Source organism: Strix uralensis, chromosome 14 (genome assembly GCF_047716275.1).
Source record: "Strix uralensis isolate ZFMK-TIS-50842 chromosome 14, bStrUra1, whole genome shotgun sequence".
Classification (NCBI taxonomy): Eukaryota; Metazoa; Chordata; class Aves; order Strigiformes; family Strigidae; genus Strix; species Strix uralensis.
The window spans coordinates 11,419,002-11,444,875 of record NC_133985.1 but is presented as its reverse complement, the minus strand read 5'-3'; the positions used below and the strand labels follow the sequence as shown (position 1 = coordinate 11,444,875).

General features: G+C 43.4%; 1 protein-coding gene across 1 annotated transcript in view; it reads left to right on the top strand.

Moving 5' to 3' along the window:
- The window catches only part of HTR4 (5-hydroxytryptamine receptor 4), a 142,082-nt gene that overhangs the window by 19,947 nt on the left and 96,261 nt on the right, over window positions 1–25,874 (top strand). The window contains exon 2 of the mRNA XM_074884035.1: window positions 23,122–23,203. Coding sequence (XP_074740136.1) covers window positions 23,178–23,203 — 26 coding nt within the window. The 5' untranslated portion in view covers window positions 23,122–23,177. The remainder of the gene's footprint in view (window positions 1–23,121; window positions 23,204–25,874) is intronic.

Here is a 25,874-nt window from a genome sequence, read left to right as displayed (position 1 = left end):
GCGATGCGGTAGTCCTGATGACCCGTTATAGTAAGTTTTAACAAATCCTACAAAAATGCTTTCATGCATCAGTAGGGATGTTAGAAAAGATCTCAGGGAAGTCAGGTGTGTAGGAAGGTTTATTACAGAAGATCCAATCAGTTATAAATCCACATTTAACTTTAACAGCAAACTGCAGACAGTGTGACCTTCCCTGTCCCTTCCCAGTCTCTGCTGTAGACCATATGCTCTTCAGTCTTTTTTATTATTGTTTGTCTTTTATCACTGTTGTTTTAAATCGTATTGTGTCTATAGGAGCTTCCTGAGCTAGATGAGAGTGGTGTGATTGTTTAAAGGCATCTCCATTGTGCACCGAAGTGTCAGGCGGTGCGGTGTGCTGTGTGGTGGGCAGGAGGTAGCTGGTGGGCAGGGCAGGCAGCTTCCTCTCAGAGGGCAAAGGGCTAACGACTGCACTGGAGAGATGTCCCTAATGCAGCTGAGAACAACATTCCTGTCTTTTCCTTGTCCTCAAAGTCAGTGAAGAACAATTTTGCTAATACAAGAAACTGAAGCATCAGATTCAGTAGTGGTAACTTAAGGGGGCTGTTATTCATGATCATCTTCCAAAAATCTGGAAGTTTCATGCATTAGTATGAGTTGATTATTCATCTGAAAAAAATAATTTGGGAAAGAACAGTATTTATGCACTCAGTCTAGTTTACCTGCATAGCTTTACTGTTTTACTATTTATTTGTTTTCTGGAAATAAAAAAAAAAAAGTTTGAGGCAGCCAGCTTAGTTACTGTTAAAACTGTTTTAAAAGTTCCTGAGCACTAGTGGCTTGTTAGGATTCATGGATTCTTTTGTCTCTACCCCTTCCATGCTGCTGAGCACAGAGACAGTCACAACCCAGCCTGAGAAACTGATGAATGAGAAATGATGAATATTGATATTAAAGTGAGTGTGTAGTGCTTTGTATTCACATAAACCTTTTGTGATGAATACATAATATTAACATCCACAATTATGATAAAAATCAATAAATTGATACCACCACTCAAAGATCTGTGAGCTACAGTGAATTTCTAAGGGATTTACAGAGAGGTTATGGCCATAGTACTGTTAGCTGGATCTCTTGTGCTGGTGGAAATCATATTTAATTCTAATGAAGGAAATAGAATTAATTGATGTAGTGGGAGAATCAACTCTATAGTTAAGATTTATTTTTTGTTTCTCCAAAGGAATAATTTCTTGAAAAGGCCAGTTAGGACCCACTGAAAAAGTGCAGTATTGCTGGAGTCTGGAGATTTTAGGGTAAAGTAAGCAGAAAAGTATGTGGCAATAAATATATGTGTATGGAAGGATCTTAAATGACTGCTGAAGCAAACAGCTCATGCACTGCTCAGGGGCAGAGGTGATGGGAGAAGATTCCAGAAAAGCATAAATCAGACTTTCCTTGGATCCATCTGGAGAAAATGACAAGTCTCATCCTGAAGAGTTTTCCCAGGAATGACAAATAGGAAGGAAAAAAAGACCAAAATGACAAATTACTAGTTTCGAGTGACTGTGAAGGCTTGCTTGGCTTGGAAGTAATTTTTACAGGTGGTCATTTTGTCTGTGTTTCCCATTGAGAGACCATAAACTTGTGTCATGAACATATAACAAGCCTTACATGACCTTCTCATCTTTTTTTGACTTTGTATTGTAGGGAGGAGGTGGCAGTTTTTGAACTGGTATCTAATAGTAAGATGTGAGATAAGAAAGAGCACGGTCATTGGAGGACTGCCATCTCCCGGTGCTCTTGGCAAATCCTCCACAGAGGATATTGATTTCTTGACCCTCATTCAACCCTTCTGCGAGATCTGGTGTTTCGTATTCTCTAGCAGGGACCAGCCAGCTTGTGGAAACTGCTGGCAGTGTTTCCACCAGCTTGGCTGGGAAGGGAGTGTGGCTGTTCTTGCTGATTTCACAATGAATGGTACAAACCAAGGTGAAACTATCTTTTGAACTTAGACTTTGGGAAACAGCTCGTGAGCCCTGAGAAGGGTCTGGTCACATACTGCAAACAAGCAGTCCAAGGATTTAGCATCAGGATTTACCAGCTTTTCAGCTGTTGCTGCACCAGAACACAAAACCAGAACAGCAGGAGAGACTGAGCAAGCTTTTTAGCTATGAAATATAAAACTAAACTATGTTTGATAATCTGTGCTTGAAGGAATTGTTCATGAAGGCAACCTCCTTAAGGCTTTTTGTCCAATCTTATCTCTTCCAAATGCAGTGTGATTCCTTCCACCGGGGCACAGCATTACCCCTGAGAGCTCATTAGCCCGTGTCTGTAATGGAGCTACTGGAAGTATGATGGACTTTGAGAAAATAATCCGGTTTGTTACAGAACGGGAGGATTAAACTTTTTCTTCTTTACACATGGTGTTGAGAAGAAACACCTTTCTTCCACATTTTGTGGTTTCTCCATCCATGAATTTTGGCAGGTCTTTAGGGCACAGGAAGCTGAGGATGCTGCCAAGCGCTTATGAACTTAATTCGTCATGCTGCCACTCACACGCACGTCCACCAGGCTCCAGGTGTGTAGGAATGTGTGTGTAGAAGCACACTCATGGTACCTCTGAACTGAGACCTCCAAATACAGTCAGTGTAGACTGCTGAGGCACTCTCCGGATAGGAGTGCTACTTCTAGCTCTGTAGTCTGCTGCCCTATTTGGACCAATGGTCTTACCTGAAGCTCATCTGAACTCAGGTGAAGTTCTAAGATGCCACAGTTTTTAAGTTCAAGTGTTTTCTTTGTGCTTTTTTTTCCCATAAGATTTCCCAAGGAACACAAGAAAAGTCAGAAGAGGTTTATACTTTTCTCCCCTGCTGGTTTTGGACAAATACAACTCCATTGCTTAGTATAGTGCTTTACTTTTGCTTAAGCAGGAAATAAATCTTAGTTAAAAGCCTGCTATGGAGTTGTTTTAGAGCAATCCTCTTCCAAAAAAAATGTTGATGTCCAGAAGATAGAAATTAAATTATATTTAGTAACAAAAGTTTACAAAGTCTTATAAAAGCTTCTTAAAGTTAGACAAGTGTTAGTGGCCATAACCATTCCAAAGCACAAGTTCATTTGCTCACAGAGTGAATAAACATTTTAACAGTTATAGCCATCAAGAGCTGTACTGGTATTTAGTTTGTTTATAGTCGTTTGATCAGATGGTGTTGAATTTGGAAAGACTTTGCTTGGTGCAACAGGGTAAGTTATGTCCACCACGTGGCTGGAGGGTGTGAGCTGTATGGCAATTAGACATCAAGCCAAGAATTATAAATTCCAGTTGTACAGTGTGAAAAGGCTCTGGTAGTTTATTCTGGCATCCCATGCTCTGACACTGGGTGGCAATTTAACACAGAGATTTACTGCCGCACCTCTGCATGGCAGGAGAGAAAAGTTCTGATCTTTTTTTATTTTGGGTCAGTGACAGACCCATGCACAACCTTCCAAATTTATAATTTTGAGGGACAAAAAACTACCTTCAAGCTTCAAATATCTGCCAGTTGGGTCAATGGAGGTGAAGCTCTGGGCAGGTGAGCAGCACCAGGGAGGATCTTTTGTGGCGTCCCTGGCAGAAGAGCGGCCAGCTCACCTGGTGGAGGAGCCTTGGACAGTGAGAGCCAGGAGAGCTATGGAGAGGGAGCCTGTGGCTCCCAGGGCAGTGCTGCAGAGGCCACACAGGGCCAGCCAGGAGGCCGTGTTAGCTGCCAGACTCCTGTCAGCACAGCTCGACTGTCATTCATGTGCCACAGCTGTGACTTGGGAACCACATCTGAACATCTAGAAGGTGTTAATAAAACTGTTCTGCAACCATGGCATCCCATTTTCCATTGTTGTTTATCTTCATCAGAAGAGAGTAAGGCCCAGCAGGTGACTTAAAGGCACTCAGAAACCTGGAGTCCTGTTTCATACTCATGAAAGGAGAGGAAATTACCTGTTGGTAATGCAGATGTTGTGCAGGCTCAGAGCAGGGAAAAGCTGATTTCTAATCCCAGCTCTACTACTAGCTTGATTTTGTAGTCCTGGTCATGGCCTTTAATCTCCCTGTGCCTGGGTTTCCCATAGTCCACTTGAATGCAGTACAGTTAACTACCTTCACTTGCTAATTGTGTAGAGAAGTTTCTGTCTGTAATCCTGAAATTTGTTTAAAATCATCTCTATGATTGTTGTTACTCTTTGTATGGTTCTGGAGATGAGAGAAGGTGTAATCCCTTCTTCCCACTAAGACTAGAAAAACCTAGTTATAAGACAGGCAAGATGGGGAGGACAGGCTGGAGAGGAGCTGTACCTGGTTTGGCTCTTCAGGAGAGCATTGCTTTTGTTTATACTTTTGAAGCTATTCTTACTTTTCTTCATTCCTTTTAAACACTGCAGTTTCCTCTCAGATAATTTATCTAGGCACATGAAAAAAAGATTTCAGCCACTGAGTGGAGATGGCTGGCAGGGCAGTTGGGCATGAGATGTGTGTCGTCCCAAAGCTGCCTCACTGTACTAGCACAAACACACCTGGGAGGGTGGTCTTGGGTGAGCACTTCCAAAAGCTTCAAGACTGGATTGATGTAAACCCATGGGCTTGAAGCATCGTCAGAGCTAACAGAGTCATGCTAGTGCTTTGCGTTCTGCACTTAGCTGTTTGGGCAGCAAGGCAGTTGTGGGGGGAGACATAGGGAGCTGGAGGTGCAGCTGGAGTAGATGCTGTGCCAGGTCATGCCCAGATGTACATCTTGGAGCAAAGAGAGCCCACCCAGGGCGGCTCAGTGTGCCCCCAGGACAGCACTGGTCTCACCCAGAGCAGCACAGCATGTGCCCAGGGCAGCTGAACGTGCACCCAGGGAAGTTCAGAGCACACCCAGGGCAGCACGTGCTTGTTTTGCACTGACATCCCTGAGCTTTTCATGCTATAAACAACAGTTCTCCTTGCAGACAGATCCGTAGCTTTCCCATCTTGTACATTATACAAAACAAGGAAATAGGTTTTTAAAATTCACTTTATAATAATGTTTGTTTAAGCTCTCTGTATTTAAGCTGACTGAAGGTCGAATGAATGGAGGTAACAATGCAGTCACTTCAGAGGGTAGGTCGTGCTCCCCAGATGCCCGTCTGCAAACAAGCTCCCAGAACCACGGGAATGAGTTATCTCCAGGATAACAGGGGATACCTCCGGGAAGGAAGCTCTTATGCAAATAGCAAAGCAAAAAGCTTTTGTACTGAGCGTAAAGGGGCTCATCCTGGCACCTCTGGGGCTTGCAGACAGATGCACACTGATCTCCTGGGCAGCAGCTGCAACACGCTGCCAGCAGCTCCCCTCCGAACCAAGCACATCTCCGCCTCGGCAGGCTCAGGGGAGCTCCAGCCGCTCTGCTGGTGACATTGCAATGCAGACCCTGGGGCATCTCACACTCAGTGGCAGCTTTCATGACCTGTGCCTCCTGTGCCACAAACTGTGAGAAGGAAACTTGGTCCATGCAGGACCTGGACAGGAGTTGGCAAGAAAATTTGGATCAGCCACTGGCAAATGTCAAGTCAGAACCAAATGTGAGAAGGATTTGTATCTGCGCCCGCTTCTGGGGGCTAGCAGCAGATCTTAGATCCCCTCCCAGGAGAGATGCCTTCTCTGTGCCTAGCATGGTGTTGGCTGGCTCAGGTGCCCCACAGCCTCCCCCATGTAGACCCCATTGGTAATCCCTGTAACAGAAACCCAGAGGCCAAAATCAGAGCCCTCAATTCTGCTCCACAAAAGCAGCGTAACATGATTAAGGAGCAGTAGCTGTTATGGGAACTCTAAGATTAGGTCCCTGCCTGGGTCGCTTTCATGGAGGACTTGCAGGTTGCCCTAAGAGCCCTTCTCAGGCCTCATGGATTCGCTGTCGGGCCCGTTTGGTTTCTGGTGCTTCAAGGATGCCGACCCTAACAGGTTTTGGTTCAAATGGATAAAAAAGACAGAAGGGGAAATAGGCACTGAATGCATAAATTACTTCCCTAAGGGTGCAGGAGACGCACAAGATAGATATATTGTGATAAACCTGTCCTTGTAATAGCAGCTGATGGAGGGAGGAGGAGGACTCTGAAGGAATTGCCCATCTGATGACTTAGCCACCTTTTGCCAGCAGCAGTTCTTGGCTATGCATAAGGAAGGCGCACGTGCAAACCCTTCATTTTCATTCTTTCCCTGTGGCTCTTCCTCTGGTGTCCCAACTCTGCTTGCACCTGTGTCCTAAAAGAGTCCTGGCAGGGACTCCAGATTTCCCATTAACAACATATGAACCAAGCCCCCACTGACTTTCCTTTCCAGCCTTGGGAAACACATCCAGGGAGCATGGATAGAAATGCCTCTCAAGTGATCATCTGTTTTTGTTTCAACAACAGTGAAATTTCTTTCCTTGTATCCAGGCTGTATTGTGGACCCTTAAATACTGCAGCTTTGGATGGAAGGAGTCTGGCAGACACATCTGGAACTTGTTTCCCAACAAGAACATTTATTTTTGGCTAATTTAGTACTTCGCAACTTCTTAGGACAAGTAGGTTTTTTTATTTACTTTATGATGGATTGTGTAAGTATGAGTAAAAGTTGGTTGTTTCACTAGCAGTGAAGAAAATATAAAAAAACCCCCATCCTTTGGCAAACACCCACACAGAAGTTTTTAAAAGCGGTCTCAAAATACTGAACTGCATCTGTAGGCTGCAGCTACTCCTCACCACCGTGTATGCCTGTACTCCATAAAAGGAGTACAAAATGACAGGAAATCACAATAGCAACTTTTAAAACCACTTTTTGTGGTATTTTTATAAATAGCTGCACAATTTGCAGAGTAGTGCTGTATTGTCCCCATGCATTGCTGTACTCGCTGTACTGCCATGTATGTGCCTGGAAACAAGAAGGAGGAAATTATATAGGCTGGAGCATCCTACAGGTGTGCTGGACAAGGTGAGAATTTCCTTCTTCATCTTCTTAAGTGAAACTTGCCAGCATTTGCTTTCCTGTTCCTATGGCACAATTCAGTCTCTGAAGTTGTCCAGAGCTGGTCACACTTAGGCCCCAGCTGATGCAAGGTTTTGGCATAAGTCCTGAGACCATGAAAGAAAAAAGCTTAAACAGTTGGGTGAAAGTAAGGGAATATTAGTGAAAAATAACAAAAAGTAGCTTGTAAAGGACTTGCAACCTCCATGGCCAGCAGAAGCTCTTTCCCTGCATCAGACTTCTGCCCCAAAATGAATGCATGAAGGACATGTTGTATAACATATTTTTCAGAGACAAAAGCCGAGAAATTTGAGGTCTGTCTTAAGCTGGTTTATCTGGTTGTGACCAAACCTTTTTCTTGTTTAAAACTACACAATTTTGAAAGAAGGACCTTCATTGATGCCGTTTGTACCCTGATGCCAAACTCCCTTTCTAGTATCACAGACCATCCCATCCATATATCCCTGCCGTCTGAGCATGCTGCTACCTCCAAATTCATTTAGCACAGGAGGAACACACCATGAGTCCAGGTGAGCTCAAGAGTAAGGAATATCTCACTCCCAATAACTATGGAGGGTATACGATTGAATGTCTGTGTTTATCGTGGATAATTTTAGACGTAGGTTAATTTTAGATTAAGAACTATGAATGATAAACTTTGCTGACAACATGCAGATTCTTTTCTGTACTTATTTTCCATTTATGGACCATTCATTGCAATTTTTTTGTTATTGCAACTGATATTGCGACTATTTTTGTTCAGTTTCATGGGACATTGCTAGTCCTTGCCATTGCAAATTCAGAATTTATTATTAAGTAGTGCACAATATTCAGTTAAAAATCTGCTGTTCCCATGAGCTTTCTTACTGGTTAATTTATTTGGTAGAATATTTACAGTGGTGGCTATAACTGCCAGAAAGTCAGAGATTCTTCGTACTTGGGAATAAAAAGTGGAAATTTCAAATCTTCTCATGAGCAACATGAGAACTGCAGAATGCTTTCAAAATGATTTTTAGAAGTTTCTTTTTGAAAATTTCAAAATTAAATAGTGTGGCAGTCATCCGTGCTTGGGTGTGAGGGGGTGGGAGACTGGGCATTGAGAGGCGGTGGCCAAGTGGAGCCAAAGTTTTAAGGACTCCTGGCAGTGGTAGGTTCAGAGAGGCTGAACGTGAGCTGGACCATCCAGCCTCTGCAGGAGAGGGTCTGGAAAGGCTGCGATCCTTCAACCTGAGCAGGTCACCAGGGAAAGTGGCTGGAAAGCATTCAGGGCTGGATCTGCCAGACAGATTTGATCAACAGTCTTCCCAAAATGCGTATGGTGGGATGAAACATCTGGTGTTTGATGATATTGGTGCACTGCCTCGAAAACACTGCATTCAGAAACCTCCAGCCTGCGCCCAGGCCTCCGGGGCATGTGGGATCCTCAGCGCCTCCCTTGCGGCCACGTCAGTCCATGCTTCCAGCTCTGAGGACCTCAGCTGAGCTGGCGGCTTGTTGGCTGTCACATTTGCTCAGCACTCATGTCCATCACTCACTATTAACGCGTGAGGCAGGGCTCCCACCCCCGGGGTCTGACTGGAGCAGCTGGTGTCACTGGGGACTGTTTACAGCTTTGCGTAGAGGCTGAATGGGAAATCAGTTCTGTAAACACTGCCAGAGGAGAGTGGATATTATTTATTTAGTGCGATAATACAACAGCAGTCAGTGGGTTAGTCAAACAGTAATTAGCAACAGGTCATGCCATAATTAGAGAGTCTGTTGTAGTTGACTACCTCTTACTGAATGCCACCAGTAAGTCATCAAGTATCTGGGGTAAGCAGGGGATTAGTTTGGGAAGCAAGTGCTTTCAGGCACAGTCAGGACTGTTTGGGAACACACAGATCTTTTTCTTTGCCTCCCTTTACCCGAGCAATTAACGTAACACAAGGCTCTGAAGTGGCACTTGCTTCTCTCTTAGTTGCATGAAATCTTGAGCAAAAGCTCCAAACAGCTCTCTGGAGTGATTAAATCTCATCAGAAAGAGCTTGAAGTCTCAGGGGGTACAAAGGAGTAATTCTTTTCTCTCCTCTTACAGAAGGAGGGGAAAAGAAAGTTCTGTTCCTCAAGAACAGGTTTATATTTTACATGTCTTTTTTTTTTTTTTTTTTCTTCCCGCTTCTTCTTGCTATTTTAAGAATCAAGTTTCCATAATTCTGTTGTCTGAACATCAGAAGTTATACAGGCAGTGAGATTCTGGCGCTTCATATGTGAAAGGAAAGAAAATACCTCAATCAGTTAAGGGCGTTCATGGGTTTTTGCTGAATCTTCCTTCCACTGAATGATTTGCTGTGTTTAAAGAATGAAGGACTGAAATCAGTGACTGGAGACAGCAAATAACTACTAGGTAAATGCCACGCACATCAGTCTGGATACATTACTCAATCTTCACACCCTTGGATGCTTCTGCAATGCCTTCACATTGCAATTTCATCTTTTCAGTCATAGCTTTCCCCTCCATTAGCCTGACTGTCTGGAGAGGCTCCCATTTCTGCTCACTCACAGATTTTGCCTTGCCATCACCTGCAGAGATTTGCCTCCTCATAGGAGTGTGTTTGGTCATGCTGCACTGCTTGAGTGCGACAGTCGTAATCAGTACAAGTCAAATATATGCGTCTTCTTGCTTGTCTGAATTTGCCTGGTTTCAACTTTCAGTCCCCAGCATGCCTTCTGCCACTGGGATTGTCCTGTCACCAGTGTCCTGTTTCTTGAGTATGTACTTGCAGGACATGCTCAAGTCCTTATTCTCCCTCTCCTGGGATAAACTAAATAGATTACTCTCCAGAAGCATCCTATGGTAAAAACATCTCTTCCAGTTCTTTCGTCAGGCTCCTGGCTTTTCTCCTATGTATATCCAGCTATCCAACATCTTTCTTATGCCAACATCAGGATGGAGCAAGGTACCATAGCAGCCTCATACCTGCTTTCTCATTTCAAGATCCTCCTGAGAATTATGTTAGCCACAACAAATGGCAGTAGGCGCTTGACTTGACCTGACAACAAGCAGGGACCTCATTTCCTTTTCAGTCATCTCTTTCCAAGGCCAAATTGTCCCTGTCCTGTAAATATTGCCTTTATTTTGGTTTCCAAACATGTTGCCTCACCTTGGTTATACTCAAATGCATATAGTTTCCTTGCAAAATATAGCCGAGCAATCCAGATTGCTCTGTGTCAGTATGCTGTGCTGCCTGATCAATTTATCAGTCCCCCTGATCTTGGTCACCAGCAAACTCTTAAGTGATGATTTCAAGAGACTTTTCTTGTCATGGGTAAAAAACTGAGTAGCAGAAAACTTGTAACAGATTCCCAGGGTACCATGCTAGAACCAGAATTGTTAGGCAGCATTTCCATGTTGCATGTACATTGGAGACCTGTCACTATACTGGGTTTAATTCTGCCCAAGAGTCCTGTACGGAGTTGGTATTGTCCTTGCTTCTTTATCAAAACCTCATGTAATATGAAATCAAATGCTTTTCTGAAATCTGAGAATGCATCAATTTATTACAGCAGTATTGGTTTTGATTATCACTGAAAATATCAAGATGGCAAATTTATTCTCCTCTAATCCACACTGATTTGCCAAATTCTACTCCCCATCTTTAATTCCTGATGAATTGTATTCTTTATGAGCCATGTTATCATCGTTCTGGAGAGCAGTCTTGGATTGATAGGCTTATAATTACCTAGATTATCCACTTTATTATTTCAAAATATTGGTACATTTTTTTGTTAACTCTGATTGTCCAAGTTTACTGGAAATAAAGATCAACCATGTGTAAAGTTCCTTACCCAACTCTCTAAAATGTTTTTTTTTTTTTAAAAATGCCATTATTTGGACTTGCTAATTTTGAAGTGTCTAGCATTAGTAACTGCTGTTTACTATTTTGTTTAATGTCTGTGAGGATGGAAAAGTTCATCACCACATAATATGGCTCCCAAAAGTAGAACAGAAGTATTTATTGGCAGTGTCTGCTTTTTCTGAATCATGGTCAACAACTCTACCATCATCCAACTGATCAGCTTAACTTTTAATATTTCTTTTCTTCCCAGTATGCTCAAAATCAACCTCTTCTGCAGCCTACAGATTTGTCTACAATTGTTACTGCTTTCTGACCATTCCCAAGCTTTTACTATATATCCATAGCTACCACCTTCCCCTTTCTTCTCATTACAGTATTTTTTGAAAATACAGCACAGCTGTGACATCCGACCCGTGCCTCCCTGCGGGGTTGTTGGCATGGAGGCTTCTCTGTGCTGCAGGTCTGTGACTTGGTGGTTATTGCTCTATTCTGTTTACATCCTTCCTTCTGTTTTAGTTCACTGTTTTCAGCTGTGTTAAAAACATTAGATATTGTCTAAGCTTTTTAATGCACATGTCTGTCTCTTCATATATTCCTGCTTTGGCTTCTGTTTGCTTCTCAGAAACGTAAATCTCAGATTATCTGCCACGATCACCATTTCTTAATCCAGTAAACGTTCCTCTTAGTGTAGCACCATGATGTCCCACATGGAAGCCTTGGCCAAATGCACTCATGCTCATCTTTTCATCTACATGATACCTCAAGATGAGGGAATAACCCACAGAGCTGTCTCTGTAATGTTGATGCCTGGTCCAGGGTAACTGCTGTGTCAGCACATCTCATTCTTAGTGGAAGGTACACGTCCAAGAGTCCCTCCAGTATCACCAGAAATGAGGGGTGAAGCCTTCTGCATCCAAGTCCAGGCAAATTTTACTTACTTACTTCCTTTGTGGGTCTGCTGATTCTCTGCAGAGCGAAAGTAAGCAGGGGAATTAGGAAGCCTGCACTTCACAGCAGTACAAAGCAGGACACACTTCACCCACAAGAGAAACAACAGCATGGGGCACATTGTAGAGAGCCTGACAGAAACCATTCTGAGGAGTAACAGCCTGAAGTGAGCAGAATTTGAAAAATACCCTTGTTCAAAGTACGTGTGCTGGTAGAAATAACTGATCTCTGTGAAACCATTGAAAATGAGCCACATGACATCTCATAGCTGCCAGGTGTCAGACACAATTAATGTCGGGACAGCTTGTTTTACCTGGAGAGTCTGGCTGATTAGAACTCACAGCCCACCTAAAGCATGCCCTGTCATTCATTTGAAAGCAGTTTGCCCTTTGAGCTCATTTATTCTTTACCCCCCTCCCATCAGGAGGGCCATAAGGCTCACAGCTTTAGCCCACCAAAAAATAACCTTGAGTGTCAACCCTCAGGGTCTCAGAGTTCCAAGTTTATTTTGGTTTCTTCACTTTTAATGACCTGAGAAGGATTCAGTAATTTGATAATTTAATTTAAAAGAAGTCAAAAACATCAACAACATCTCAGAATGTGCTGAGCTCAGCATAGTTTGGTAGGAAAAGACACTTCCTCCAAATACATACTTCCTAAGCAGGAGAAGCATCCGACCCAGTTTCTGCTCAACCCCTACCAACACAACTCTTGACCCCACACTGCCCTGCATAGCCCAGCAGACATGGGCCTGACTTACAAATATCTGCTCTGTGATGGGATCACTCATTGCTTCCACCTGGGATGATGAGCTGATAAAGCCTGCAGCTGGGACACAGGCTCTTGTTTGAGCCCCCTTGCCCTGGACTGCTGCTAGTAGTGCAAGGGTAGTGGCGTGACTGCCAGCACAGCCTGGTTAGATACTGAGCCCATAGTGATTGTCTGAACTTTCTCACAAGAAAAATTTGCATACTCCAGTTGTTCCCCTCTGACCACCACCGGAGAAGGTCACTGCTTTATTGCTGCAGTATGTAAGTACCTACAGTCATCTCAAAGTAGTTCTGTTACTGCTGTGAAATATTTGGAGCAAGCTCTTCTGTAGGTAACGTCAGAGCCTGTGTGCTGAGAGTGTATTATAATGCATTCCCTCTTGCCTCATCTCCGTCTTTTAAAAAAGTAATTAATTAATTAACCTTTTGACATTACCTGATGGTATCAGCTTCTTAACCAGAAAAGGTGATGGCTGTGCACTTTATATATTTTGTACAGACCTCGAGAATTGCATGGTCTCTTGGGGACTGTGATTATTTTAGCTTGCTGCTCAACTAATTTTTTTGAAGTGAGCCAGAGGCAGATCAAGTTTAAGATTAACATACTCAGCCAGTTTTCTCTCCAGAAGCTGTCATCCTTTAATGGAGTGTGAAGAAATGGCAGCAGAGGCATGAGTCAGTTGGGTTGGTTACATATATCTCTAGCTTATTGCTCTGGGAATTTTGTTTCTGCTTCATTTTCCAAAATGTCCCATGGACTCATGGCACTTCCATCCTGGCACAGGGGCAGCAGAAACCTCCTGGCTCTGGTCTGCCTGTGGCAATCAAGAATGTTGATGAGAAAGTGTGAATGTGGTGCAATGAGTTAAACTATGTGGGATCAGCACCCTTGCAACAGCTTCGTGTTTGCATTAGTTTATTTGTCTTAACCCCCCATGTGCAGGGAGTTGTGAGGGTTTTGGGGTTTTTTTTTTAGCAAGGACAGCAGGTCTGTTGGCACCCTTGGGCAGGAGCAGGTAAGGTCTGTGCCTGTAGGCTTTCATGCCATGGGTTATAAATTTCCAGCTAACCTCTGTAAGATGTCCTCTGCTGCTGAGGTATTCAGACAGATGCACCCTAAAACTTCCCATCAATAGTCAGTTTGGTCAGACAGAAGTAACAGGGAATTTTTAATGCTTGAGATTTAAAGCTTTACCTAAACCCTTTGTACAGCTGAAATCACAGAAGATGTAATTCATCACAACCCTACTGATTTCTTAGTCGTAGTTACACAGGAGCAATTACAACAAACAAAGATACCTAGGCCAGGAAATACTTTTGTTTCTGCTGAAGTCCAGGAGTCGCAGAACCATAAACACAGTGACTGGCGTGTCTTGACGCTGGGCTTCAAAGCAGGAGGTTATTTCCTGATGGCATTTCACAGACTACAAAACCATCTTATGGCAGCAATAAAAATAAAGCAGAGGAATTTTATTCCAACACAATAAAGCTATAGTCATGCATGAACTCCAGATGGGGAGTGTAACATGTCCACCACACAGTGACCCATGTAGGAAATCAGGCAGGAGTTGAAGGTAGCGTGAAAGACGAGTTACGCTCGAGTCCCTCTCGTGCTACGAATGAATCATGGTGCCTGCAGTGCGGTGGCAGCCTCGGAGGGTTCCTCTCTGCAGAGCATGATGAGGAATCTTTCCTGGCTTGCTCATCTGCTTTGACTCATGGTTCCCCTCCTTGGCCTCGGTGATGCAGTGCTACCCAAGTGGGTTTGCAGGCAGGATGGGAATCCAAGTGAGGAACAAAATCAGGTGAAAAAGACTTGCCTGCAAAGCAAAGAATAGTATCAGGTGTTGAAACTCGGGCGCTGGGAGTGACTCCAGGCTCCCCCTATGACATTCAGCACTCAATGGCAGGAGGGAGATGGTTCCTTTCACTGCTCTTTCCCTCGGCTGTCTCAAGGTGTCAACTGCCAGCATGTACTCATTAGCAGAGCTCAGAACAGCGCAGCGGTGTATCTCTGTGATAAGATGAATGCCTCTGGTGATGTGCATTTTCCATGGGTCATTTTCTGTTTGCTTTGGAGCAGGGTAGCTTTTTAAACAAGAGGCTGAAGGCTTGGGCTGCTGTAAACCAGAGGATTGCCACTGAGTGACACAGTCACTGCCCATCACTGCCTGCAGTGTTCTTGTTGGGGTATGAGTTAACCTCTGCCACAGGACCACCAGCACTTGTCTCTAAAGTTCATTTGCAGTAGGAGGGCACTATACTGGCTAGTAATTTATTAGAGAATTGGTAAAAGCAAGGATCTCAGCTAAAGTGTAGAGCTGCTCTCAACTGCATCAAGCACCAGGTCCATGTGTTTGTGGCTGTCTGTAGAGGCAGGGCTGAGTTAGTGATGGTGGTGGGTGTCCTGTAGCTTGTCCAGTGAGCTGTGAGTTACCTTCAGGACCATCTCACCGTGTCAGAGCTGAAGGATTTCCATCTTTCCTAGCATTTATTGTGTACATTTCTCTGCTGTGTAAATAAAGCAAGTTTATTTGACTGTAGGCACAGAAAGCACAGCTGGTGCCTTTCTGGAGCAGTAGTTTCCATACCCTGGGTCTGTGCTGGTGTGAGAACAAGAGTAGCTGGAAAGTGTGTTTTCTAGGGAGGGAAAATTTACAGTGAGTTATGGGGAAGTGTTATGACATGTGAGCAAGAAGGAAACATGGTAGCCCTGTACAAATCCCCATCAAACACATGTATGATGTCTGCTCCTCTGTGGTGATGAGAAGCACTAACATTGTGCCTTGTCCTTATGAACACAAACCCATTTGTGACAGTAAATCATGCCCATCTGTGTTTCTACCCACACTTCTGATGCACTCATTGAACTCAACCACCCTTCTTGCCTTCATTTGTTGACTGATAGCTCTTACTGTATCTTGGTCTTTTAAGATCCACGGTCTCATGCTGGATGTTCTCTTGGCTTCCTATGCTGAGGGTTTGATATTGCAGTCAAAGACTTGGAGCATTTTGGTTACCAACTGATAGTAATTGCTAAAGGTGAGAGCAGCAAGTTGTGAAATTTCATAATACTACTGTCATAGTAAATAACCCCTCAGGTTTTATAGCTGCTTTCTCTGCTCAGAGCTCTTATACAAATGTGGAGTGGTATACACAAGGATCTCATACAGATGTGTCTGCACTGAAACAAAGTCACCCTTGAACAGCCCGTAGAAATTTTACTGCTCTAAATATTTGGTCCAAGAGAACAGGTAGGCGGAATTGCTTCCACATGTCCTTTCCAAGGGAACAGCCCTTATATTGTGCTGTCAGTACTTTTTTGGTACTCAAAGGTGGCATTTAAACTTTCATTTTTGAAAGTGCAGAATACCTTAGTGTAAGGTGGAAAAGGCACAGAGGTTACAGATGAGAGGCCACGAAGGCCAGATTGACATGGAGGAAAGCCTGCCTGTCTGCAAACAGGTGAGCACCAGGTGTTGGCTTCCGCTGTGACCTGCCTGCTACTCCTGCGTCCCTCGGGAACAGGAGCCCGTTAAACTCGGTGCCCGTGGTTTGGGTTGTCAAGCCCAAAGCTCTCTCTGTGAGTCTAAAGAGCTGTTTTGAAAAATAACCCTTCAGTGAAAAGACATTTCTTGTGTCTTTCTATTTAAAGCTGGACTCCATTTTCTTTCCCAGGTGACGTGTCACATCTATCTTTTTATTTTTCTCCGTTTAAGCAAAGTGCTGCATTTTAACCTGCTGGAATGACATTTGATTAAAATCAGTCCAGCAATCTGTCTCTGCTGACAACGGAGGGACTTCTTATCAGCTTTGTCCTTCGTGGGGAGAAAAGAGACAGCAGTGACGGAGAAGGCAAGAAGTGCTGTGGGAGGGGGCAGTGCCTTTATTAGAAATGAGTGGTGGAAATGGAGCTATTTTATCTGGGAGCGAACAGATTGGATCACTTTGGTATTTCCGACTCCTCAAGTGTTGTCATGGGCAGGATATTCTCCTGCAACAATTGGAGGGTTTTGGACTGCTTTGCAGTGATGAGCAAGAAATTATCTTTGGATTGAGGTGACTGTCACTCCACAGCATCAGTTTAATGTGGCTTGGGAAGAACTTGTTCAGTTAGCCTCTGCTAACAACTTCTCTTTCTCTGACAATGATGGAGATGGAGCTATGATAAAAATCACAACCCCAAATGTGAAATGCAGTGGGAATCGAGCAACAGCTTTTTTTTTTTATTCAATCACAGCTTTAATTTGGCAGATGTTCTCTACAGAAAGAGAGCACCCTCTTGAAATCACAGATTCAGATATGATTTATGTTAGAGTGATTCCTCTGGCCTCAATCAGGAATCTCAAATGCTGGATGAAAGCTAAATCACTCCCTGTACTTCCAAGAACTTACACTCTGAGAGACGTCGAGGACAGCAATTTCTAGGGGAGGGCCAAACATCTGTGACATCTTTTTTTATCAGTCCACTGCTCTGTGTTACCCAATAACAACGGGTGTCTGTAGGATGTGTATGCTGAAGTCAGAGGCTGCATCAAGTCATTGTCACTGCACGTCACACTCTGCTCTGGAAAGACAAAGCTGGCAATGGATGGGGGACAAGGGCATTTTTTTACCTTACACTTAGAAGAGTGAAGTTGGAGAACTGCAGTGATAAGTCCAGTTCTTCATGGAGAGCATGAAACTGAATTGAAGGGGTTTTTTTATATTCCCCTCCCTCCCCTGTGGTGCAGTAGAGCAGGAGGAACAGTACAAAATACAATGTAGGTAAAATGAAATGGGCTTTTCAGGCTGTTCAGTCCACCCTAGATGCAACTTCATTTAAGGTGTCACAAATGATGAAGCAGCACAATCCAGCACTGCAGGAAATGGGGGTGTAAGTTTTTCAGAATGACTCAACTCTTCTGTTGTCATCAACTCAGCAGTGGCAGAAAGTGGAACTAGATGGGGCTTGAGTGGGATGGAAATAAATTGGATGAAGAATGTGTCAGTGTCTCAGTTAATCGGTGCCTTGCAAGGAAGATGTCTTGCAAGACTGGTGTGGCTATTGCTGTCATCTGGTGGGACACTTTCATCTCTACCAGGCACAACAAGGCCACCACAGAGAGCAGGTGAGTTTGTGGTCACTTAAGAGACAGGATTAGCTGATGGCCACCAGCTAACTCTGTATGTTCTCTTAGAAGTGAGTTCTTTGTTAATACCTTAAAGCCACTGAGTAAAGTTTCCCCAAGAGTCCCTACAGCTTGGTTGGGAAGATATGTTGGTTTATCCATCTCCTCATTGGGTTTTCCCTTTCCTATGCCGCACCACTGTGGAGGTGAGGAGGAGAAGGGGCAGAGGTAGGGGAGCAGCTACTAAGGTGACTTGGTGGTGTGTCAGGTGAAGGAGTGGGGCACAAGCATGCAGCTGATCTCATCTTGACAAGTGGGTGGTTTCTGATTTCCCTGAATGCCATCAGTGCAGCCTTGCTGAGGCTTGTTAATGGATTGCCTTTCCCAAGTCAGTCTCCTGTGCAGTGAAGACTAGGACTAGTCATACACATACGGTATATCTGTCTTGCTCTTGGTAGCAGTGATTAGTGGAGAATAAAATAAGATGAGTTCTTGCTCCAGAAGGGAAGTCTATGGAGCTGTCAAGTCAAGCCTGCTGGAGATGCTGTGCCTGTATTTTTTTTCCATTAAAAAATGTTGTGCTTTGCTGAAGTGAAAATACTGCCAAGAGTACTGACTTCAGTTAAGTTTCTCTGGGTGAACAGTTCTTTGCGAAAGCCTTTTCTTGTTTGTTTTGGGTTTTTTTGTTTGAGTTCTATGTTAGATTTCATTTTTTTTGTTCTAATATAGAAAGTTTCAGTTATTGTAGAGCTCTCCGTGACAGCATGATAGTACAGATATTGTGTACCTTCAGTGCACATTAAAATTACAAAATTTTGCAGAAAATCAAGCAAACAAGATGACCCCAAACTGGGATTTTGACATACAAAATTACTGAACAGTTTTTCTTCTTTTGCAGGAATTAGCAAAATTAATTTTCTGCTGACACCTGAAGGAGTGAAACCATTTCACTTCACTTTCTGAATTTAGCCCCTCATGGCAATCGAAGTTCTTAGGTAGATTACTGTGGCGAGCTTTTCATTGCAGTCCCTTGGTACCAAATCTGAAGAGAACACATATGAGAAGACTCATTTTGAGACGTATCTGGAGTGTGGAGGCTCAGCCTGACTCTCCCATCTGGCCAGCAGAGCAGACCCATGTCTGAGTAGGAGCCTGTGCTAGAAGCCAGGAACCAGATTTGTACAAGAAACCAGACCTGGAGCCCCACTCAGGTTACCTGGCAAGTTGTGAGCAGGGCTGCTCTCAGCAAGCACAGGATGGAAAGGCTCTGGAGCCTGGGAGAGGAAGACCATGGGTCTGCAGAACTGTTGCCCTCAGCCCGTGCTACAGTGCAGGGACTGCTCATGAGCTGCTGGAAGCTGGACATTCAGGAAAACATGACCTGGCTGCAGTGATGTGCATGGCTCCCTGTGCCTGTAATCACCACCATGCACAACAGCAGAGAAGCTCTTTTGTGCTGACAGGAATATATATATGTGATAGGCTGGGTGCTGTAAGGGTTGTGTTAGGAGGTCAGTGTTATCTTCCTGAGGCAGAGAACAGCTTCCTAATTGAGTATGAGTAATCACTTTAATAACAAAGAATAACAACAGGCCCTCTGTGTGAGATGTATTTACAGAATAACGTGTGGAGATTTTTTTTTATTACATGGTATTGACGTCATTTTTTTCTTTGTTGGGACTCCAATGACTACAAGTCTAACCACTGCATGTCATGGGGAGAACAAAAGGGAAGGAAGATCCAGTTTTTAAAATCCATTATGGTAAAGCTGCCAAAAGCTAAAAAATGTCATTGGTTCAGTGTCCTTTCATTATATGTTCATTATATGCCTCATCATATGGGGAAAGATGAAAGTACTAACAGCCCTTAAAACACCATAGGTCTCCTGTACAGTGGTGGGAGGTTTCCAGTCCTGGAGGGCTGTGGAGTGTGTTGCTTTAAATGCATTCCTGTGCAGACCCAAATGTTGCTTGTTCTGTATTTGTGGGGAAAAAGATAACATGTTGGGGGGGGGGGGTGGGTGGGTGAAGTGTTCAGGACTGCAGAGTTTAGGGATATGTAAAGAATTACAAGAAAAAATAATAGTATGTAAGATGCAGTGTAAGAAACGTGGTTGCTGGCTGTCACACAGTGTATGGGGTGGCTGCCAGAAACACACCTAACAGCACAGTGAGATGTAGCAGGACTTTGTATACAAAATTCGTAGTTTTAGCAAAATCCTTAAACCCTTCATTTTTTCCTATTTTATACCAAAAAAGTTGTTTCTACTGTATAAATAAAGACAAAACAAGTGAAGAAAATACTATGGAAACAAAAAAGTTTTCCTTTTTTTAAGCAAGTCATATGTGCTGTGACTGAAGGAACAGTGGTGCTGGTGACTACATAGAAAAGTACATTTTGATGAATAGGTAAAACAACAATTCTGATTGTACTGAAATTGTGAGTTTTGCTGCTTTAGGAAGTTTCCCAAGGTGCCTCTTAGACCCTGATACCAAAGGGAGCATGGGGGATTGGGATAGTGCAGATAGGTGACGTTTTTTCTGTCTTCTCTTATTCCTACCCTCCGTTCTTGCTGGCTCATACACACACACACATTTCCCTTGTAATTCAGAACTGTAACAGGTGTGAACTGCAGCAAAGCAGTTTCATAACTTTCCAGTGTAGCAGTAAGTACTAAAGCCTCTCTGCATAGTAAAGGAAAAATTTCCCCTGAATCAGTGTCAACAAAATTTGCCCAGATTTTCCTTGTGACACATCTGTGCTACCTCAACACTAAGATCAGTTTAATATCTATAGCTTATGTCCAGGGGCTGCTTCTGCCCTGCTCTGAATCCTTTTGGTGGGGTTCAGGCAACCTTTTTGTGCCTCCACAGTAAACCAAGATGACAACTTGCTTCTGAAGGATGCTCTAAGGCAGAATTAACCACTGCTCACAAACTGTGCTGGCAGGCAGAGGAGATGGGTCAAGATCCCATGTGTTTTGTCTGCAGTTGGGAGACTGTTCTCTTTGGTTCATATTTATCCGTTTTGAAATGACAGGACAGGGAAGAACGGACTCCTGACCCCATTGAAACAAAGCACCCTGTCAGACCTATTCTGATGTACTTGCGTCTGAATTAACTGAAATTAATTTAACCTATATGCCAAACAAATGAATGATTTGAAGTAAGTGGTTACTTAAACCTCTTCAGAGATTAAATAATTAGGTTTCTTTTTTGTCCATTTGAGCTCAGAGACTATAGGTTGTATTTTTACATCTTCCAGGATATTCTTCCTGTATCTTTGACAGGCAGCCATCCCCACAGCTTGTTAGGTGTTTTGTTCTATGGAAGAACTCTAGAGCAGGAGCACAGGAGAGAGTTCCCCCCCCCCCCCCCCCCCCCCCAAATTAAAGTTGGAGGTCAGATATTACAGACCCAAAGATGACTTGATCAGAAACTCTGGACGTCTCACCCTTATATTGGCAAAATACAGCAGTAGACTTTTAAGTCGCCAGATTCCAGGGTGCCCTTAGAAACACCAGTTGAAGGGTAATTCTGAAAGTTTCCACCCCCAGATAAAAACACCCTTCTGAGTCAAGTAAGTTTTACTTGCAAAACTATGTATAGTCTATACCTACTGAAGTACTAATTCTGGTAAACACTGAACCATGCCTGGGTAGTGGGTGTTCATTTGCAGTGCAAACCTGGCATCGTATCTAGGAAGTCTGAGTCAGTATTATTACAATCTTTTCTTTGAAGCCAAGTAACCACAATGGCATTATTTGCATTTGAGTTCATATTAATAGTGCCATGGTGGTGGCATTATCCTCAGCTCTCTAGAGACACAACACAAGGGGCAATCAACAGTCTGAAGTGCTCAGAAACTTTTTTTTTCACTGGAGTAACAGCAGCAAATACACAAACTCTTTATTAAGGTGGTGCATTCATTTCTTTGGAGTCATGATGGAATTTTGATAGAATTAAAAATCCCATTAATATTTATATCACTTAGTGTTACTGGGAGTAAGTACATTCATTTTAACTTGAGCTGCAAATCATTTAGTTCTTTGTAATTACTGTACTGCTATTAAGTATTCATAAGGCTGTACAATATAGTGTCACAGGAAACCTATTTTAATTTAGTGGTAAGTCAATGTTTTAATTTTGTGTAAAAACAGAAACTAATTTACCAAGCATTCTTGCTTGTGTTTTCCCAGCCAGGTTTTGCAAGCCTTCTTCAGTTGATTGTATTTAAACTACTTCTTGTAGCTTTGAAAGTTTGGAAGTTACCATGAAAGTCTTCGGTCCAGTGCAGCTCACATGTGTGCAACAGCATGTAATTTTGAATGTAAGCATAGATGGGAAGAGGTCATTTATATAACAGTGTTCAGCTCCTTGGTGTCACCAGAATTGAAAAATAACATGTTTTCATGAACTTCATAAAAACTTGGTCTTGGAACAAGTCTTGAGAATGGTGCCTGTATTAGTAATTTGTTGCTGGCATTTATTTCTAGAAATAAGGCTATTTCAGCTGTGAGAGTCTTTGGCAATATATATAGATGGATCTCTCTGAGGTCATTGGGAGTTTTAACTCGCAGAAGGACAGGATGGATTGACCAAGGATATTTCTGTGTGCGCCCTTTCCCACACCAGCACCCAGAACTCACTGGGTACAGCATGGCGTCCTGTGTGCACTGGTATAGTTCTTTGGGTTTGTGTCTTTTAAAACTATTTTTCTACTAACTCATTTGTGGTAATTAGAGGCAAGGAGCTGCTACTGTTTGAGGCAGCACTACCCAGAGTGGTATTTTTCAACAAATGACACAAGATGTCTGCAGAGGACTGTGACAGATACAGTCTTAGATGTGATCTGTGTCCTATGCATGGTATCATATGGCTTCTGCCTATGCTGCTTCTCCTCACCCCTATGGAAACTGAATATTTTTTCAGAAGAATCTTCTTTCTGTGCCCATGAAGCAGTCCTTACAGTAGTTTACTACCTTGCTGCAGTTGGGAATCTAAATCCCAGAAGTTCACAGAAGAAGTGATGATCATGGAGTGGATTAAAGGTTGATTTTGGCTTCCAGGTGAAGACCTGGAAGCTCATAAGAGTGTGAATTTTTTTGTTGGTTTTGGTAGAGCCAGTGTCCCCCTGGGATGTTGAAGCAGTCTGTTAGCCCTAGGTTATGCATGAATGGGTGGTGTATACACAACCACAAAGGGTTGTCTGTCACTTCAGCTTGATTTCATGCCTCCAGGCATGCACCTTAGCGTTGTGAAATATGAATATGTCAGGGTAGATAACAGAAAATTATGTTGTGACAGCTCTGTGCAGTGGTATGACTTCATTTTGACATGTCTACATAACTTCTGTTTTCAAGAGAAGCCAGGCCGGAGGGGCAAAATGCAGCATATGGGTGTCTTCACTGGGGTAAATGTGCACCTGTGAGAGATCCTTTGATTTATAACTGTCCTTTCTAACTCTCTCCACTGCAGGACGAGGTCTCTTCTATGGACATTGAACTCCCAGCTACCTATGCCTATTGCCTGTGATGGAAGAACTTGATGTTAATGTGAGGTAGGATAAACTACAGGGCCCCTCCTATGCCGCATCTCATCCAGCTGGTGATGAGGGGGCAGTGGCCATGCGGTGTGTTTGCAAAGCTGCAGGATGGTATTTTCTGTTTGCCTGTAGATTAAGGTCTCTCCTCCTGCAGCAATGCCTGGTTTGGGTTCCCTGGAGCTTCTGTGAGGATGTAGTGTCACCCTGTTATTTGTGTAAATGTCAGATGTGGCGTAGCCAAGTCAAGGACTTACTTGCAGTAGGATAGGGCCCCATCAAAGACCAGGCACAAGCCCATCTGTGCCTGCTGAAAGTCTGATTCTAGTTTATTTTCTTTCTGGTGCAGTGGTCTAAAAACTTACAACCTCATCTCTGCTGCCTTATACTGGGGCAAGCAAAAAAATGACATCTGTGAAGGAATTCCAAACCCCTGGGCACAGTACTGGTATCAATGAGAGACAAATTTGAGTATGGATCATTTTGATCCTGGAAATGTGATGCCAACAGAAATTATTCAAAAAGGCTGGAGATCCTGTTTGCAGTTGTCCCCGGGACACAGGGCTGGCATTGGCTCTGCTGTTACCCCTCAGGTGTGATCTGCAGGGTCCTTCTGTAGGACTAGGATTTGACCCTCTTGTTTCTTGGCCTTTTGACTGGCCAGGCTGCTGGTGACACTGAACTGTGTGGGGAGCTGAACTAGGACCCACCAAACCTACTTCACACAAGGACATCAAACTTCTGATCAAACCCATGTTGCTGGCCCAGACATGGGAGGAAGCAATATTCCAGCTGCAATGAGAGGTGTAAGTTTCCACCGAGTTTTCTTAAAATCCCCTCAGGGAGTATCTTTCTGATGTTTCAGGTTTTTATTTTGAGGAGTAATTCTTCCCTTCCTCTGCCTGGAAACTCAGGTGGCAAGTACATGGGGAAACATCTTGGAGAAAATTGCTCTCATAGAGACAGGTCAAATGTATGTCTTCCAGGAAACCTTTCCCTAAGGAGTTACTGAATGGAAATCAGGAGGAAACACATTACAGAAAAGGGGGGAACACCTCAAAGGGGATCCTGTCATGCCACTCTTGTCCTCAGAGCTTTCTAGCTCTTGGGCTTTCAGATTGGGACGTGCCTCTGTGCAAGCCACAACGCACACTCTGCAGTTGCATGCACAGAGTGAGATAATGTTTTCAAAGACAATTTCTGTTCTTAATGAGCATCCTCAAAGTGCTGTACTATCAGAGAGGACATCTCTGGTCTTCATTCACCTACTCAAGTGTCAGGAAAGTCACCAGCAACTCCAGATTGCTGCTTTAATGCACACTTAGCAGGTCACATTTATAACCCAGTAATCAATGCTGAGAGGTAATGTGTTTTGCTTAATGAAATTTGTCTGTTTTTTAATACCAGAAGTGTAGTTAAATGCGTAGGCTACTGCTGTTTCTCTGTAAAGGGAATTAAGGTGTTGACACCAGACAGTTTTCCCTACAACTTCTTCCTTCCTCTAAAGACACTAGGAAAAAGTCTTCTGTTTCTCACTACACTGAAAAAAATTCCCCACTATGCATTTCATCATTCACAAAAGGAAAATCTGTCAGTTCATATACACCAAGAACCACAGAGAAACTGGCTCAGCATGTGCCTGAACCACAAGTGCCTGGGCACAGGGAGGCTATACCAGAAGTGTGACATTTTATTTACCTTACCTGTATATTTTTTTTTGGTAACGTGCTATTTGCCACTGGTGGAGACAAACACTGAGTAGGTCTGACCCAGCATGGATGTTTTGAAGTGATCTATTGGAGTTTTGTAATTCACAATTTGTAGGAACCAAGAGATCATTATCTGTTTCTTCTTATTTTTGAATTTTACTATCATTCCAATCAGCCTTAATCCTGGTCCAAGAAAAAACCCAGCCAAAACCCTACCCTTCCCCTAACCCCCCAACAACAAACCCCAAATGATTCCTATTAGAATTAGACTTTCTCTTCCTACTTGTGATACTTTCTAATAGTTGATATAGCCTGAATGCATGCAGGTGCTTGGGAGGAAGGGGGGTTTGAGTACTCACGGAGCCCTGGAGCCTGGGCAGAACTTTGGGGGTCTCCTTCAGTTGGCTTGCTGTGGAAAATGCCCATTGCACAGGCCTGGGGAAAAGTTTTTTGAAAAGAGTCCCTCAAGAGACTGCTTTCTCCTGGAGACTGGTTAGTGTGGCCAGCTGGTGTGGTCTGACCCTGGTAGGACATTGAAAGGATCTCTGAGGGGGAGATTCTTTCCTGGTGAATTATTTCATCCAACTTCCCGTTTAGATGTTGAAAGAAGCAACACAAGGTATTCCTGGGGATCTGATGAATGAAAATCCATGGGAATTTGAAAGCTCTCCTGAATCAATATTGATTCACCGTTCCCCAGCTGTTTTGATCAAACACTGTGGTCAGATCTCACTTTGTTATACTTCAGGAATGACTTTATTCTTTTGTTCCTAGGGGTTCTTTCTGAGCTGAACTAAGGCAGGCCTTCATTTTGTGTGATTGGTTGCATAAACAGACTTTGTGGTACACACATGATTTTATTTTGACTCCACACTTTTCCAAACCATAAATTTTTGGGTTTAGAGCTTTGTTTGTCAGCTACCAGTAAGTAGCTAATGTTTCTCCTTTATCTGCCCTGATACCAGCTTTTGTGCTGAGAT